The sequence below is a fragment of the Cucumis melo genome, chromosome 3 (assembly GCF_025177605.1).
Source record: "Cucumis melo cultivar AY chromosome 3, USDA_Cmelo_AY_1.0, whole genome shotgun sequence".
Classification (NCBI taxonomy): domain Eukaryota; kingdom Viridiplantae; phylum Streptophyta; class Magnoliopsida; order Cucurbitales; family Cucurbitaceae; genus Cucumis; species Cucumis melo.
Window position 1 is genome coordinate 27,410,483 of NC_066859.1, and position 15,123 is coordinate 27,425,605.

Genomic DNA, 15,123 nt, shown 5'->3' on the forward strand with positions numbered 1-15,123 from the left:
TTTCATTTAAATCATTTTAATAAAACATGTTTAAAATCATTTTAAAAATATCTCAGAACATATTTCGAGTTGGATGTCAAACAATACAATTTTGCTTTTTCAAAATGACATTTCCAAAATTAAACATAAAACTAAACCAAACACACCCTAAACTTTGTAATTGCTTTGAAATAATCTAGAAATCTTAAACCACATCCTAAGTGCCTATTTCAGCACCTCGGATTAGATGGAAGTTAGAAGCTGAAAGTCCTTCCTCAAAAATGCTTTGTGAAATCGGTTTGGAATCCAATTCTGCCTGCATCAATATAAGCATTTCAATTTTCAAGTAAAAGATGGTATCAAAAACATATTTTCAAATGGCTAAATAGAGACAAAAGTCCTAAAAGTTTTTCCTTTAGTAAGTTCGATAAATATACCATTCCATCCATGGATTGCCTCATTTACCTATACGTAAAGTGAGAATCACTTTTCTTCTATTTGATAAGAAAGTAAAAGGGAGAGACATTGCATGTGTAGGCGTAAGTTAATGCTTTTACCAAATTGACTTGCTGTGGCACAAATGAGAGAGTATGCAAGGACCTAATTTGTTGGCTTTTAAATCATCACATATCTGAAATGCTTCATCTTTTTCTTTTTGCAGCCTTTGAAAACATGTCCTTGATGTTCCGTGATTCTGTCTCCACCTTAGGCTTCTTTGCTTGCTTTCCATTTCTCGTATTCTTTGCGTCACTCCAACTCTTATCCTGTCGTTTCATAATTTGCACAATCAATTTGAGAAGGATATGTACATATTTTTACCTATAATTCTATGCATTTAAACCGATGATTTGATGTGAAATACTCCACGAGCATATTTGGATTGGTTAGAGAAAAAGGTATTTTACAAAAATGGATAATACCTGTTTGAATTGAAACATACTATGAAAGTATAAGCTATTTTTAATGGTTGTCAAACCCTTCAATCTTTTACAAACTGGCTTATCTTCAAATTTAAGCACTTAAGAGGTTAAACCAAGCACATTCTAGGTATTTCTTCTAAAAACGTTTTTAAATCCTTTTTAAGTACTTTTTATCATTTAGCCACGTATAAGATAAATTTGAAAAGTGGTTTTGATTGAACAGAAGATATTTTTCAATATTTAAAAATTCATGCCCTGCCAACTTCCACCAACCACCCAAAATTAGTTGAGGAAAAGGATAGAAGCTAAACCGTTTTCTATGTACTCAGACTATTTCTTCCTAGGCTAATCAAATCATCTGAGGACCCAAGTCATAAAACATGATTTGGAATATCTCAACATGGCCACACACATCGATCAGACAAGAATAATAGGAGCGACATAATTATGTCTGTAGCATGTACGGCAAAGGAAATAGAAGATTGATGCAGTTACAAGTGATTAGGTATTATACCTGTGAGATAGAATCAAATTTGTTCTCTATGCTAGTAGGAGCCTTTTCCGAATCCGATGCTTTTCTGGTTGCTTCAGCAAAATTTAACCTGCAAACAAAATCAGCAATGCACGATCTCAGAACAATCAAATACACCTTCTTCCATGCCCCCTTAAAATGTGTCCATTTATGGAACTGTCAAATATACAACTTCTAATTGCTAAGATTAAAAGGAGTTGAGGACTATATACTTGAGATGGTCACATAAAAGCTTCAACCAAGGTTGATCCTTCAAGTATTCCCCTAAAATCGAAACGGCGTCGCTTACTGTATCAAGAAAGAAAGCTCGTCAGAGAAGCTATCGATTCATTCAAAGACAAATGGTTACAACCAAGGAAATGTAATCTTAAGTTTTCATGTAAAATGAATGCAATGACAGTACGATACCACCTGATGTTGGGTATTGTCATGCATAGGGCACCAACCCCACAAATCCATTAATTTTGTTTCTTTTTCCTTATCCAATAGTTGTTCTTTCATTTGTGTTCTTTTTAACCATATCAACGGCCACATTATCATACTACATATTATATTAAATTAAATCCATAACAATTTCCTGAATTCAACTACACTTGACTAAGAAAATTAGCACCATAACATGCACGCCCAAAAGAAAGTTTCCCATGAATCATAAAGTTTCATCGATTAGAAGAGGCCTAATCCATATAATGATTATCAAGTTCAACATAGAGGTCCCAGAATATGGAGGTTCTCTTTCATGTCTGAATATAATTGCTTCAGACTACTCAAATCCAAAAGGTATGATGCAAAACTACGGATGATACCCTTCAGACGTGCAAAGTGATATTAACGTATGCCCTACAACGTGACACTAGACTGATGAAGATAAAAACAAAAGAAACCCAGCTGCAGAAATTATTTAAAAAAAAAAAAAAAAAAAGATGACATAAGGGGTTTAAAGTTGTCCTCTCGCTAGGAGTGTACATGTTTCTTTTTCTTCCCTTGCAGCATAGTTTTTATCCAGTGTGCATAGAGTTTTTTTCAGTTGGCATACCTGCAACAATAAAGGCATAAAATAAAATAATAAGTAAGAGAATCTAGCCAATCCCTTCTAGAAAATATTATGGAAAATAACAATTGTTTAATGAAATAAAAAGAGCTAGAGAAGGGGGATTAGGAAAATAGCAACAAATCATGAAGAAGTGGCTTGAGATAATCCCGTGTTAGCAACATGCTGGATGACAACTAATATGAAAGATGGGTCAACCATCTAGTTCCTACTAACTGACTTAAAACTAGGATTTGTCAATCACCGATGCTAAGTCTATATGAACAAGCTGGTCATGACGTGTATTGTTAATTTTTTTTCATCTTATCGAAAAGTACTAGCAGAGAGGACGGATACAAACCTTGTGATATAACCATGCCAATACCTTTGAATCATCGAGCCTAAAAAACCTAGATGATCCGACTTCTGCAGGAAACAAGGTTAGCAGAAATGAGAATAGATTGTAGTCATGCTTGAACTATTTTTCCAATTTATGAACTAAATGCCCACCTTTGACCTCACAAACTACTTGCATAGACTTCTCTGCAAGGGACAGTAAATGCAGATATCCAGGATACCCATTGATGAACATTATGTCATCTAACTGCCTGAATTTCCCAGGATCATCCCCCTTCTTCAAGAAATTTGGAAGAAAAATCACAAAATTTAGCATTAAATTAAGAAGAAAATTACCAGTTTCAGCAACCATAAATATATTATAATGAATTTGAATGGACACAATTAGATCAAACATTTCATGATAAACAGATAGGCATCTAAATTAAAAAGAAAGCCAACAAGGAAAAACTTGAAACTGTATTTCTAATTTCCAAGCAGATTGCAAACATATATCCAAACTGCTAATTGTTGAAGACTGCAAAATAACAGCATGCGTATGCAGCATATAATTATGTCGCATCTCACATTTATGGTATCATACAGATTTTACAGTAATAGTACCTTCATTCTAGCTTCCTCAAAAATGGGCAAGAAAATGAATACAGGATCTACTGGGGTGGCAGAATACAGACGGCCATCTGTAGATACAAAATAATATAACAGAAACTTATTGTTAATATCCTTTTTGCATTTAGACCACAAATGACTCCAAAAATAACCATGCCTCTCCTTAGACTGAAGGGAATAAAAAAAATACAACGGAGACATTCTAACATAATTTAGTTTGCATTTTTTAATACGTTATTCTTGAATCTGTGAAATTTTCAGAAGATTTTAATCATTAGTGGTATACTATAAGTTTAAGAAATAAGCCATCCACAAAAAGATTTCCAGACCAATGTAGCTGGTTTACCTTCAGTAACATAGTCTCCCAAAAACCACGATGAATATGACTGCTTGAACCAGTGAATTTCCTCTAACATCTCATTTACATATAAGAAACATGTTGGGTTTCCTGTCAAAGTACATAAAATATAATCAATTAATTGAATGGTTTGACAAGAATATTATGAACAATGGCTAAAGCTTACACTTTCATACAGTACAGTTATCCATGATAAAGTTATGCAGAAAGATGGTCTCAATTAATAATCAAGCCACCCATCAACAGAATACTTAACCAAACAAAGTAATTCAGATAACTATCATTTTCCCTCCAGTTGCAAACACGGTATATCAAACAAAAAAGGATGAAGACCGTTGTGGAGATTGGAGGTTCATACAACACGGTATTTTAACTTCACGAGTATTTCTCCTCCTTTTCTTCATTTTTTATATTCAACATCCAATAGGATGTAGGTAAGGAATATCTAATGGATCAATATGACCACGGGAAGAGATGCGATGACAGTGTGTCCTTTAAATTACCTGATTTCGGATGGCGAAGTGAAAGAAAGCATCCAGTACCAATTTCTTTGACCCCATGATCTGCAATGGAGCGAGAAAAAACAAACGAGTCAAAATTTTGAGAATGAAGATGAAATAAGTTCAAATTTTCTTCTAAAGTGTCAAAAAAACCAGAAGCAATAACTTCAACCTGCGATCTTTTAGTTCCAAGTACCATATGATGGTATCAATCAAGCGTTTACAGTCAGTCAGGAAACTTTTAGGAAAAGAAACGTACTACGGTAACACAAACGATCGTAACTATGGCTATCATCCACATCTCTTCTGCTAGTGACCAGATATTAGTACAAGCAAGTAGATATTAAAAGAAAACAGTGAAGAATCTAACGACTCCAGAGAGAAAAACGAGATAATGAACATGAAAGTAAATCGAACGCAGAAATAACAAGTAAATCAAAATAGCAACGATAACAAAACACTTCGAAAATCCAACGATTAAGCGAGACATGACCTACCAGGAGCAATGAGGATACGTTTTTCCTCAACGCCTTCGTACCAAGCCATGGAACAACCCTGACATTAACCGAAGCAGTAACATCACAACAAAGATTTGAAAATAATCAGAACTAAATTGCAATATTAAGCTTCATTTTCAAAACCTAGACTTAGATTATGCGTACTTGATACTCCAGTTTCAACTACAAGTGCTATAAAGAAGGTTAGAAGAGCACCGGCGGCCACAAAGAGATGCAGTGAACAACTCGCCGGATAACGGAAATGTGGACGTCGACGGCGGGAACCAAACGAAACCGAGAACCGGGAAAAACCGCGCGCGCGCCAGAGAGAGAGAATAATGAACTGATCGAAGCGCGAAGCATAAGCGTTTTGAAATGGGCTGAATGAGGCCCAAGGCATCCATGGCCCAATATCTCTTTTACAAATCATAAAAAATAGAATATTTCACAAAATATTTACAATATAAAAATAAATACAACTTTCTTTGAAAATTAAAGAACTCATAAATAATAACACATCAACCTATTATTAATCCACCATAAAAGATTCAAATCTTCACCTTTTATCATCTAGAAGAAAAGAACCAATAAGTTCAAATACAAATAAAAGTGTATATATATATATATATATATATATATATATATATATATATATATATATATATATATTCAAAATTAAATTTAATAAACTTATATTATACAAATTTTTAACGACCTAAGTTCGAAATCCACTATTTTATAATGAACAAACTGTCAGTCAGATTGCCCCAAATATTACTACCTAACTCAAAAAGGAAGACTCATCCTCATTAGTAATCATCCTTCTTGTTCTTCTTCCCTTGAAATTAGAAGAATTAGAAACGAAACTCCCATTATAATCACTCCCATAAGAAGAATAATACTCTTCACCTTCTTCATTCAAATCCAATTCCTCAATTTTCTCAACAGCTTGTTTCAATCCCCATCTCTTCCCAACCTCCCGCTCACAACAACACATCCCAATCTTCAAAAGCTTCAACATATCTTCATTACAATCCCAATCACAACAACCCTCCTCCTCATTTCCTCCGCCGCCGCTGACGACCAGATCGCCGTCGAAAACCTCCGCCGTCCACTCTTCCCTAACAACAGCATCAACCCAGGCGGCGAGATCGGAGTCGGCGCCCTTGCCCTGGCGGAGATAGTTGGTGGGGAACTTTCCGGTAAGGGTTTCGAGGATCAGGATTCCGAGGCTCCAGACGTCGGTGGATTTGGAGGTACGGTCGGTGGTGGAGGGGGAGAACTCCGGCGACTTGAAGGCGGCCATGTGGGTGTGGGCGTGGGATTTTTGGAGGAGAGGGAAAAGGGCATAGTCGGATAAAATTGGAGAGAAATTATGGTCGAGAAGGACATTGGAGGATTTCAAATTGCCGTGTGGAAGACTTAAATTTGGGAGCTCTTTGTGGAGATAGGAAAGACCTCTTGCTACCCCTTTTATGATTTTTAGCCTTTTTCCCCAATTTAGCCTTGCATTTCCTTCTGATTTTCTCCCTGTTTTTACACAATAAAGAATATTCAATGCACATTTTCAAAATTCATCGTTATGAAATCAAAATCCAAGAAATTTTTGATAAAAGTAAAATTACCATGGAGGTGACTAGCCAAGCTGCCATTGGGAACAAAGTCAGACACCAAAAGCTTGTCATCTTTCCCATAATAAAACGCAACAAGTGGCAGTAAATTTGGATGCGACAGCCGTCCAAGCCGCCGCATGTGACCGTAAAACTCCTCTTTTCCGGCAGCGTTCATTTGTCGGAATCTCTTCACCACCACCGACGACCCATTTGAAAGCATCGCTTTGTAAGACTTCCCAAAGCTCCCACTCCCAAGGACTTCCGCCGACGCCCCAAGAAGTTCTTGGAAGTCGAACCGGACCCGGTCGTTTCTCACAAAGCAAAGAGCCGACCCGGCCGGACCACTTAAATTCGAGTTCTCGTCCGAGTCGGTCGAGGAATATCGGTGGGCCCTTTCCGGCCTTTTGAAAAGGATTTTCGGAGAGAGAAATAATTTGGTTTTGGCTTTGGTGTCATCGTGTACGGCGGCGGAGGATTTGGATGGGCGAAGAAAACAGTAGAGGAGAAGGAGAAAAAGGGTTAAGGCGGCGGCGCCGGAGAGTACTCCGATGATAATGGACCATTTTTTTGTGGATGATTTGCATGGTCCTAGTGGCTCTCCACACAACCCGTTGTTACCTAAACATAAATCAATATCAAATAAATTAAAAAATTGTCCTTTATTTTTTTCCACCAATATGAAATTTCAATTCTTTTTATTGGACTAAATAAATATTTTGTATTTCACGAGTTATGCTATTGTATTTGATAACATGAAATTATATTTCAAAATCGATTAAAAGAATAGTCCATATATTTTAATTGGTTTTTCCTACATGAAATTTTCAATATCGTGCTTGTTTAGTTTGATCGGTGCATAATCAATGTGACAATAATACAAAATTAACTTGCCAAAAGAGGGAAAAAACAATATATTATAATCTTTTTAAGTTAAATAAAAATCGAAGATGACAGCAACATCAACATTAAAGAATAAAGATTACAACAAACTTGTAATTTAATCCACAAATGAGATTTTAGTTAATATGCAATGATCTGTTTTCCATTTGTATGCTACAACGTGTGTGACACTCACGTAATATTCTATGTTAAAATGCATGCATTGTTTATTAAACAATATTACTATATACTAATTTATTTGATTTCTTTTTATAGCTATGTTTTGGTTATTATTTGCCTGTGAATGACATGAACTATCATTTGAGGGATGACTGTGAGGATATGATGGTCTAATTTTCAAACAAATAATATACAAAAATTTTAGATTTTATTAACTATTGATTTAAATAGATTTCTACGCATATATAATGTGAAATTTTGATATATTTTATAAATATATTTTTTTAGTTAAAATTTTTTTAACATTTAAAATTGTTATCTTCTCCCAATAAGTTTTATTAGTTTCGTAGAATTTGATAGAACGGTATCCTCAACCAAATATTTCAATTGTTACCATACATCAAACTTAATTTAATCCTACCACTTAAAACACATAAAATAAATCTTATCAACCAAGTTAGTTACAACACAAATGAAATCAAGATAGTTTTTGAGAAGAAAAAAATATACATTGTGTAAAGTTTTTGTCAAACTTAAATTATGCATTTGCTTTTGTTTTATTTTCTAGTAACAAGTATAATGTTAAACAATAACTTTTCATAAAAATTATTGAAAATATTTACGAATGCAACAAAGTTTTAGATTTGATTACCAATAAATACTATAAAAAACTAATAAAATTATCGTCTATTATTGATATAATGTGAAAATTTGCTATATTTGGTATATATTTTAGTTCATTTTGTTATATTTGAAAGTGCATTCTAAATATTTTAAATTTAGCTTAGAAAACTGATGAATAAACATGTATTAAAATCTCATGGATATATATTTCAATTAGTCTTTCTATAACATTTTTTGATGTTCATATTTAAAAATGCATAAGATGAAAAGTAAAAATCTATATAATACATAGAACAATGATTAAGTGCACCAGATGTATCGAAGTTTTATTATATTATGAATTTGTTTTTGTATTATTATCGAGAGATAATATAAAAAAATAATAGAAATCTATCGGTGTATATATAATATGAATTTCTTTTTGTTATATTTGGTATATATTTTGATTATATTTGAAAACAAAGAGCGTATATTATATATATATATATATATATATATAAGTAAAGGATGTAGAAGAGTGAACTTACCAAGGTAGGAAGTGAAATTACTATTTTTTCTCAATCCATAAGGAATCGGCCCATCCAAACGATTCCCCGAAAAGTTCAAATATTTCCAAACCCGTTCATCGAAATCCGGTATTCTTCCTTCGAACAGATTATCCTCCAATCCCAATTCCACCACCGCTTTCAACTCCACCAACGACCCCGGAATCTCGCCGGAGAATCCATTCCCACTCAAATACAATCTCTTCAAATTCCCCATTCCTTCAAACGCATCTCCCGAAATCGAACCCGAGAAGTTATTATTCGAAAGATACAAAGCCCTAAGCGCTCCAATTCGCTTCACATCGGGCATTGGGCCTTCGAATCCATTGTTCATCAGACTCAGAGTCCTTAACGTCGGGAGGCCGGCTAGAGCGGCGGTGTCGACTGTCCCGCCAAGACTCATGTTCTCGAGGCGTATGCCGTACAGTTGGCCGTTTTTGCAGATTAGGCCGGTCCAGAAGCGGCGGTCGCCGGAACAGAGAGGAGCGGAGGAGTTCCAGTTAGATAATGCGAGGGTGTTGGTGAGAGAGGATTTGAATCGGAGGAGGGTTTCGGTGGGGGTGAAGACGGCGGAGGCGGGCGGTGGGAGGTTGAAGAGGAGGAAGAAGAAGAAGAAGAAGAAGAAGAGCGGAGGTTTGGGCATGGTGTTATTTGGGAATTAATTAAAATATGGAAAATGGAAATTTATATATTATATATAAAAGAAAGGGGGAGTTGGATGAAGAGGGCATTGACGATGTCGTATTGACGTTCTTGGCGCTAACGATGAGCTGGTGCAGGCCGGCCGTTTGTAGTCTTATTATTATTATTATTAAACCTTATTATTTAATTGTTATATTACGTGTTATTTGTTTTTCTCTCTAATTTCGAAATCGAATTTTGAAAATGTCTATTTTCTCATCATGTTTTTGCATAGTTCTTCAGTTCAATATTTAATAATTATGCATATCAAAAGAAAATGGGGTTTAGTTCTCAAAATCCCAAAACGGCCAAAAAAAAAAAAAAAAAAAAAAAAACAGAACTTTGCCCTCCCATATATTCTTAACAAAGAGACATTTGAAAATAAATTATGTATACTCAAATTCTAACTGCACATAAAATGCAGTCACTCTAGAGTACCAATTTTCGCATTCGTAATCGATTGGGAAACAACAAGCTATGAAACAAAGGAATGTATGGGAATATTCACCTTCAATCCAAACGAAGTTAGCCCAAGCACGTCTTAGAATGCCCATGTAGTAAGGAATAATCCATGCATTAGAATTATAATGAAGTCAAGTTATTCCATCGATCGTCTACTAACTAATCTCCATCACTATCAAATTAACTTATCAAAAAAGACTCAACCAATTCTCTAGAATTATAGGATTAATACCAATTACATATCATTAAAGTGCAAGAAATCACCTTCATCCTATGGATATAGCTACTGTATTCAATATATTTTTTATTAACTTAAACATTAGTTTTTTAAACTTTTTGTTTCAACAATTAAAATAAAGAAGGCATTATGGATATTTTGATAAAACTTCCAAAACCCTGTAGTCAACTTGAGTGGAAACTATGATTTTCATTCTACCATGAAAGCGACCACGTCAAGATTCCTCCATTCGAGGCCCATTTGAAGGGACGCTGGCCCTAAAATTTGGGTCTGTTGTGGTGGGCCTCGGCCCATTGTTTGAAACAAAAAACACTACAATTCATGCACTTGAATTTTAATCATATGTAAACTATAGCAATGAGTTTGCGATTACGTGGCAATTTGTTCATGCAATACTCTTGAATAACATAGAAAAAAAAAGTGAAAAAATAAAAAGTACTTTATTTATTTCTAAAAAACTAGTTTGTGGTGAGAGAAGTGTTGTTTTATGGATTGTTTGAAGGAAGAAAAGTGTAAACGTGAGTGTAGTTGTAAAAAGTGAAGGATTTGTGGCCAAGAGAAACGGCAGGTGGCGAAATTGAGTGTTTTTTCTTGATGTTGTCTGCCCGTGAAAGTCGTTGGAGTACCCTTCACCCGGACATCAACTTTGCTCTCTCCACGTGGCAGCCCTTGGTAGCTCGATTAAATATTCAACTTTCTTTCTTTCTTTCTTTTTTTTTTCAATTTTCAATCATTACCACTTCCAAAAATATCAAACAAATAAAAGTTATTGACGTTTGTTTAGGTTTGGGTTTAGGTTTGAGTTAATTTTTTTTTTTTATAATTTAAGGTGATCTAATCCAATTTAAATTTATAGTATGATTGTGTTTTAACCTAGATTAGTTTAGTTTGTGTTATAATATTAAGTATTTGTTACGTGGATTATTCTAATTTCATGTAAACATAAAAAGAAAACTTTTGGCGGTAACCTTATTCACAAGGCAGAACTCAGCGCCTTCCTTTGTCACTCTCTCCACTACTTCGTCCCCTCTTTTATTTCTTCCTAACACAAAACGACTCACCGCCATTGTTATTCACTTTCCATTAATTGATTTCTCAATTACGAAATCTCTCCGCCGCCATGGACTCCGGCGAATCAAACCTCCCTCTCCTTCTCCAACATTCATACTGCAGGTCCAAATCCATAACCTCCGATGATCTTCGAAACTTCCGAATCAGCTTAAAATGGTGCGCTCTTGACCACTCCTCCGCCTTCGGAAAGTTCTTCTCCTACCTCGCCTTTACTTTCCTGACCATCGTCGTCCCTGCCGTGACGGTCCTCGCCGTCCAAGATCCGGGGGACGATCCGATCTCGTTCAATAAACTGGTTCAGGTTCCGGAATCGGGACTGGCGGCGGTGGCATTCTTGAGCCTGTGTCGATTCTTCCGGCGGTACGGACTCCGGCAGCTCCTGTTCTTGGAAGGATTACAAGAGGATTCGGTGTACGTACAGAAAGGGTATGCGCGTGAATTGGAGAAATGGTTCCGTTCCGTTGCGTACATTCTTTTTCCGTCGTTCTTCGTTGAGTTGGCCCACAAGATCATATTCTTCTCCACCGTTAAGATTTCTTTTCCGTAAGTTTTATTTTACTTCTTAATTAACCTTAATTAACACATTAATCAATATACTTTTTTTTTTTTTTTTTTTATATTACTAAAATTTTGAAATCAATATTTGGTTTTTTTCAAGTATAATTGAATATTCCTACAAAGTTTTGATATATGAACTTTTGAAAAATTAATAATATACAAACTAATTTTTATAATTTAACCATAATTATTTTTATTCATATTTATCTTACAATCATGGAATGAACAGGGTAGGGTTTCCGATAAATTCGATCTTGTTCATATTCGTGTTGGGATCGTGGGTGTACAGAACTGGAGTGTTTTTGCTTGTGTGTGTATTGTTTCGGCTCACGTGTGAGTTACAGATTCTTAGACTGCAAGGGGTTCATAAGCTATTTGAAACGAGCAACGGGTCGGAATCAGATTCGGTGTTGATTTTCAACGAACATTTGAGGATCATAAAGCAGTTATCAATTACGAGTCATCGTTACCGATTCTTCATAATTGTGTGCTTGCTCGTTATTACGGTTAGCCAATTCGTCGCATTGCTCTTGGTTTTGGCCTCTAAAGCTGACAAGAATTTTTTCAACTCTGGCGATGTTGTGGTATGCTCTAACTTTTATTATCATCATATAGTTCCAATTTAAGCCATTAAAACTACATGCGCTGTACATATTTGACAACATTGATAAAATAAAATTTATTTTACTTAACGCTGTTTTTCATATTTAAGAAATCCATGACATTGGAAAAGTAAATACTTTTATTCAATTTCACTACTTGACATACTTAGAAATGTTCTTTTTTAATCTCATTTTAGTTTACTTTGTTTTTTCTTTCAAATCCTTAATTTCATGTTTATTTTAGTATTTGAACAGTTGAAATAAATCAATATCAAATTTTGACAATTTTTTTACAAAATCAATGTTGTAGGTTGAGTAAAGGGGACAATTCAAATTTCATCTGGTTTAAATTCAAAATGTAGGGTTTTAAAACTTTATAACCCAACTAAAAATAGACTCAAAATCTAAAGACCAAAAGGTTATTTTTCTTAAAACTTAAAATGTTATTATTTATTAATAAATTAAAATTTTGATTAAACAATAATGAAATGGAATATTCAGGTTTGCTCAACGGTTCAATTATGTGGATTCTTCTTATGTTTGTTTGGAGCTGCAAGAATTACTCACAGAGCCCAAGGAATCGCTTCTATTGCAACTCGATGGCACATGCTAGTCACCTCCGCTGCCTCTGGATCCAACTCGACCAAATCTCCCCCACTACAGCCGCTCGTTAACCACAAGAAAAACAACAACAATAGCAGTAGCGGCGAGGATGAAGACGATACTGATTCGGATTCGTCATCGGACGTTTTAATTTCAGTGAGGCCACAAGAATCTTCTTCCTTCCAAACCAGACAAGCTTTAGGTAAGTAAAATTTTCACTCGTAAACTTTTGAATAATTTTCAATTATATTTCTACGATTTGAAAGAGAACAAATTATTTTTACTCTTTTTAAACTTGAATTTGTTTCCGAAATACACTCATAGACTTCTAATCAAAACGGACGAAAAAGGGATTACATTTGAAAACAAATCGACAACACAAATAATCGATATATATATATATATATTATATTATATTACATTATTTGACGACATAAATTTTAATATATATATAATCTTGATTTTGTTGGTGCAAAAGTATGTATTTATATAGATTTGCAAAATCTAATGAAATTTTATTGTAAACTTTGGTGCAGTGTCATATTTACAACACAACAATGGAGGAATTACATTGTTTGGATATGCATTAGATCGAGGATTGCTTCATACACTCTTTGCATTTGAATTCTCACTCGTCATGTGGATTTTGAGCAAGGTTGTCGTATTATCTTAGACCTTAATTGTTATATTTGTGTCTTATATTGTTGTTTTAACCGTCAATCAATGTAGTTTGTTTCAACTGTAACATAATGTTTGTACTATTAATTTCGAAATCAGATGTTTTATTTTTCTCTCCTATTATAATGTAAATTAAAGCCAATAGGTGACATAATGTTTTCCTATATTATGTTTTTTCTTCTCATGTGAGTTAGTATTATTTTGTTCGACCGATCTTTTTTAATTAAACATATGTACTACTTCTCATGCTACAGTAATAAGAAAAGAAAAATTAAATTATTGTTTAACTTTGATTCTTATACTTTACAGTTTGTTCAATTTTAGTCATAAACTTTCAAATGTTCAATTTTAGTTCATGTACTTTTAATAAATTTTAAGTTCGGTCCTTATTGCTAATTTATCGTAGGTTTTTATTATTTTTTTTAGCATTTCCATGGTAAATCTTAAAAATATATTCATATATTATGTTTTTATTTGCATAAAAATATTAAATTATTTAATAAATTTCAATAAAAATTAATGTCCAGTCTAAGATTTATTAGTCTAAGTTTAAACAAAAAAAAAAAAAAAATAGAATTAGACAAAGTGTAGAGATAAAAATAATATTCTAATATTAAAAAATTATGGTTAAATTTATTACTTCACTTCACATCATAAAAAAAGAAAACTATTTTATATAATTGTATTTATATCAAACTTTAATTTTATTTCATTTTAAAAATGACTTCGATGTTTTTTTTTTAATACAACCAACTATATTTTAAAAACTTGTTTAAGATTTTTTTTTTTTTTACTTGAGTTTAATTTAGTAAATTCAATAATCAAATACAATAAACCTCGAATTAGCTATCAATGAAATTTATGAATGTTTAATTATAATTAAAATATCCTTAAACTTAGTATTTGCTTAAAAAAAACACTAAAATAGTTTCGAATTTTGAAATATTATCCTTAATATTTCATACACATTTCAAACATTCTTTGAGTAAAACCTTTTCAAAATTTTCAATAAAAAGTAAGAAATTATTATATTATAGTAATCTAAATGTGATAATCTAAACTCAAATAATTATTTTATTAATTTCATTTCATATCTAAATTTTATAGTAATAAACTCAAACCATACATACACATACACATATACATACATATATATATATATCTAAAAAGTTTGTATTAGAAAACTAAAGGAGAAATAAAAGAGGAAACTAAAGAGAGCTGAAAGGGAAGAGTCCAATCCAAACACGTGATCAAATTCCAATGTCCAATTGTAAAAGACCAACAAAAATCACACCATTGTCTAAACTTATTTTGTTATTATTCAAAAGGGACAACACTTTACTTTTGACAAAAATAAATTTGGACCCTTCAATACAACCAAAAGCAACCAGAGACACCACAAGTGGATTATCGTACATTTGTATCGTGTTAGGAGTATTTGAGAGCTACGTTCTCCATACTATACATTTAAAATAATTCATATATAAATTTTAATATAGTAGATTTTATTATTTTGATATGGTCAATAAATAAACAACAAATAGACAAAGAAAAAACAATGGTTAAAGTATTCAAACTTAAAAAGAAAAAATCTAAGATCGATTTTA

The 15,123-nt window shown here is 33.3% G+C and overlaps 3 protein-coding genes across 8 annotated transcripts; 1 reads left to right on the forward strand and 2 right to left on the reverse strand.

Moving 5' to 3' along the window:
- Nucleotides 1-11: 11 nt before the first annotated feature.
- LOC103488218 (uncharacterized) lies at nt 12-5,166 on the reverse strand. Of its 6 annotated transcripts, none has more exons than XR_001762431.2 (12): nt 4,999-5,166; nt 4,783-4,840; nt 4,289-4,348; nt 3,774-3,875; nt 3,422-3,498; nt 2,972-3,095; nt 2,823-2,887; nt 2,398-2,467; nt 1,644-1,719; nt 1,414-1,501; nt 537-743; nt 12-291 (listed from the first exon to the last, which is right to left on the reverse strand). XR_001762431.2 is itself a non-coding variant. In XM_017044437.2 (11 exons), exons 1-11 carry the CDS (start codon nt 5,143-5,145, stop codon nt 621-623), a joined length of 987 nt encoding a protein of 328 aa, XP_016899926.1. In that variant the 5' UTR covers nt 5,146-5,166; the 3' UTR covers nt 368-620. The 6 variants fall into 6 exon arrangements, 3 of the variants coding, with proteins under 3 accessions (XP_016899926.1, XP_008445067.1, XP_008445068.1); XR_537395.3 differs by having other exon boundaries at nt 12-295; XR_537396.3 differs by lacking the exon at nt 12-291 and adding an exon at nt 368-444.
- A 129-nt stretch (nt 5,167-5,295) lies between these two features.
- LOC103488217 (probable LRR receptor-like serine/threonine-protein kinase At4g31250) lies at nt 5,296-9,266 on the reverse strand. The gene is made up of 3 exons (XM_008446844.3): nt 8,606-9,266; nt 6,408-7,013; nt 5,296-6,312 (listed from the first exon to the last, which is right to left on the reverse strand). The coding sequence occupies exons 1-3, from the start codon at nt 9,264-9,266 to the stop codon at nt 5,564-5,566; spliced, it is 2,016 nt and encodes a 671-aa protein (XP_008445066.1). The 3' UTR covers nt 5,296-5,563.
- A 1,655-nt stretch (nt 9,267-10,921) lies between these two features.
- LOC103488559 (uncharacterized) lies at nt 10,922-13,634 on the forward strand. The gene is made up of 4 exons (XM_051082239.1): nt 10,922-11,618; nt 11,863-12,217; nt 12,737-13,040; nt 13,375-13,634. Exons 1-4 carry the CDS (start codon nt 11,125-11,127, stop codon nt 13,509-13,511), a joined length of 1,290 nt encoding a protein of 429 aa, XP_050938196.1. The 5' UTR covers nt 10,922-11,124; the 3' UTR covers nt 13,512-13,634.
- Nucleotides 13,635-15,123: the final 1,489 nt, after the last annotated feature.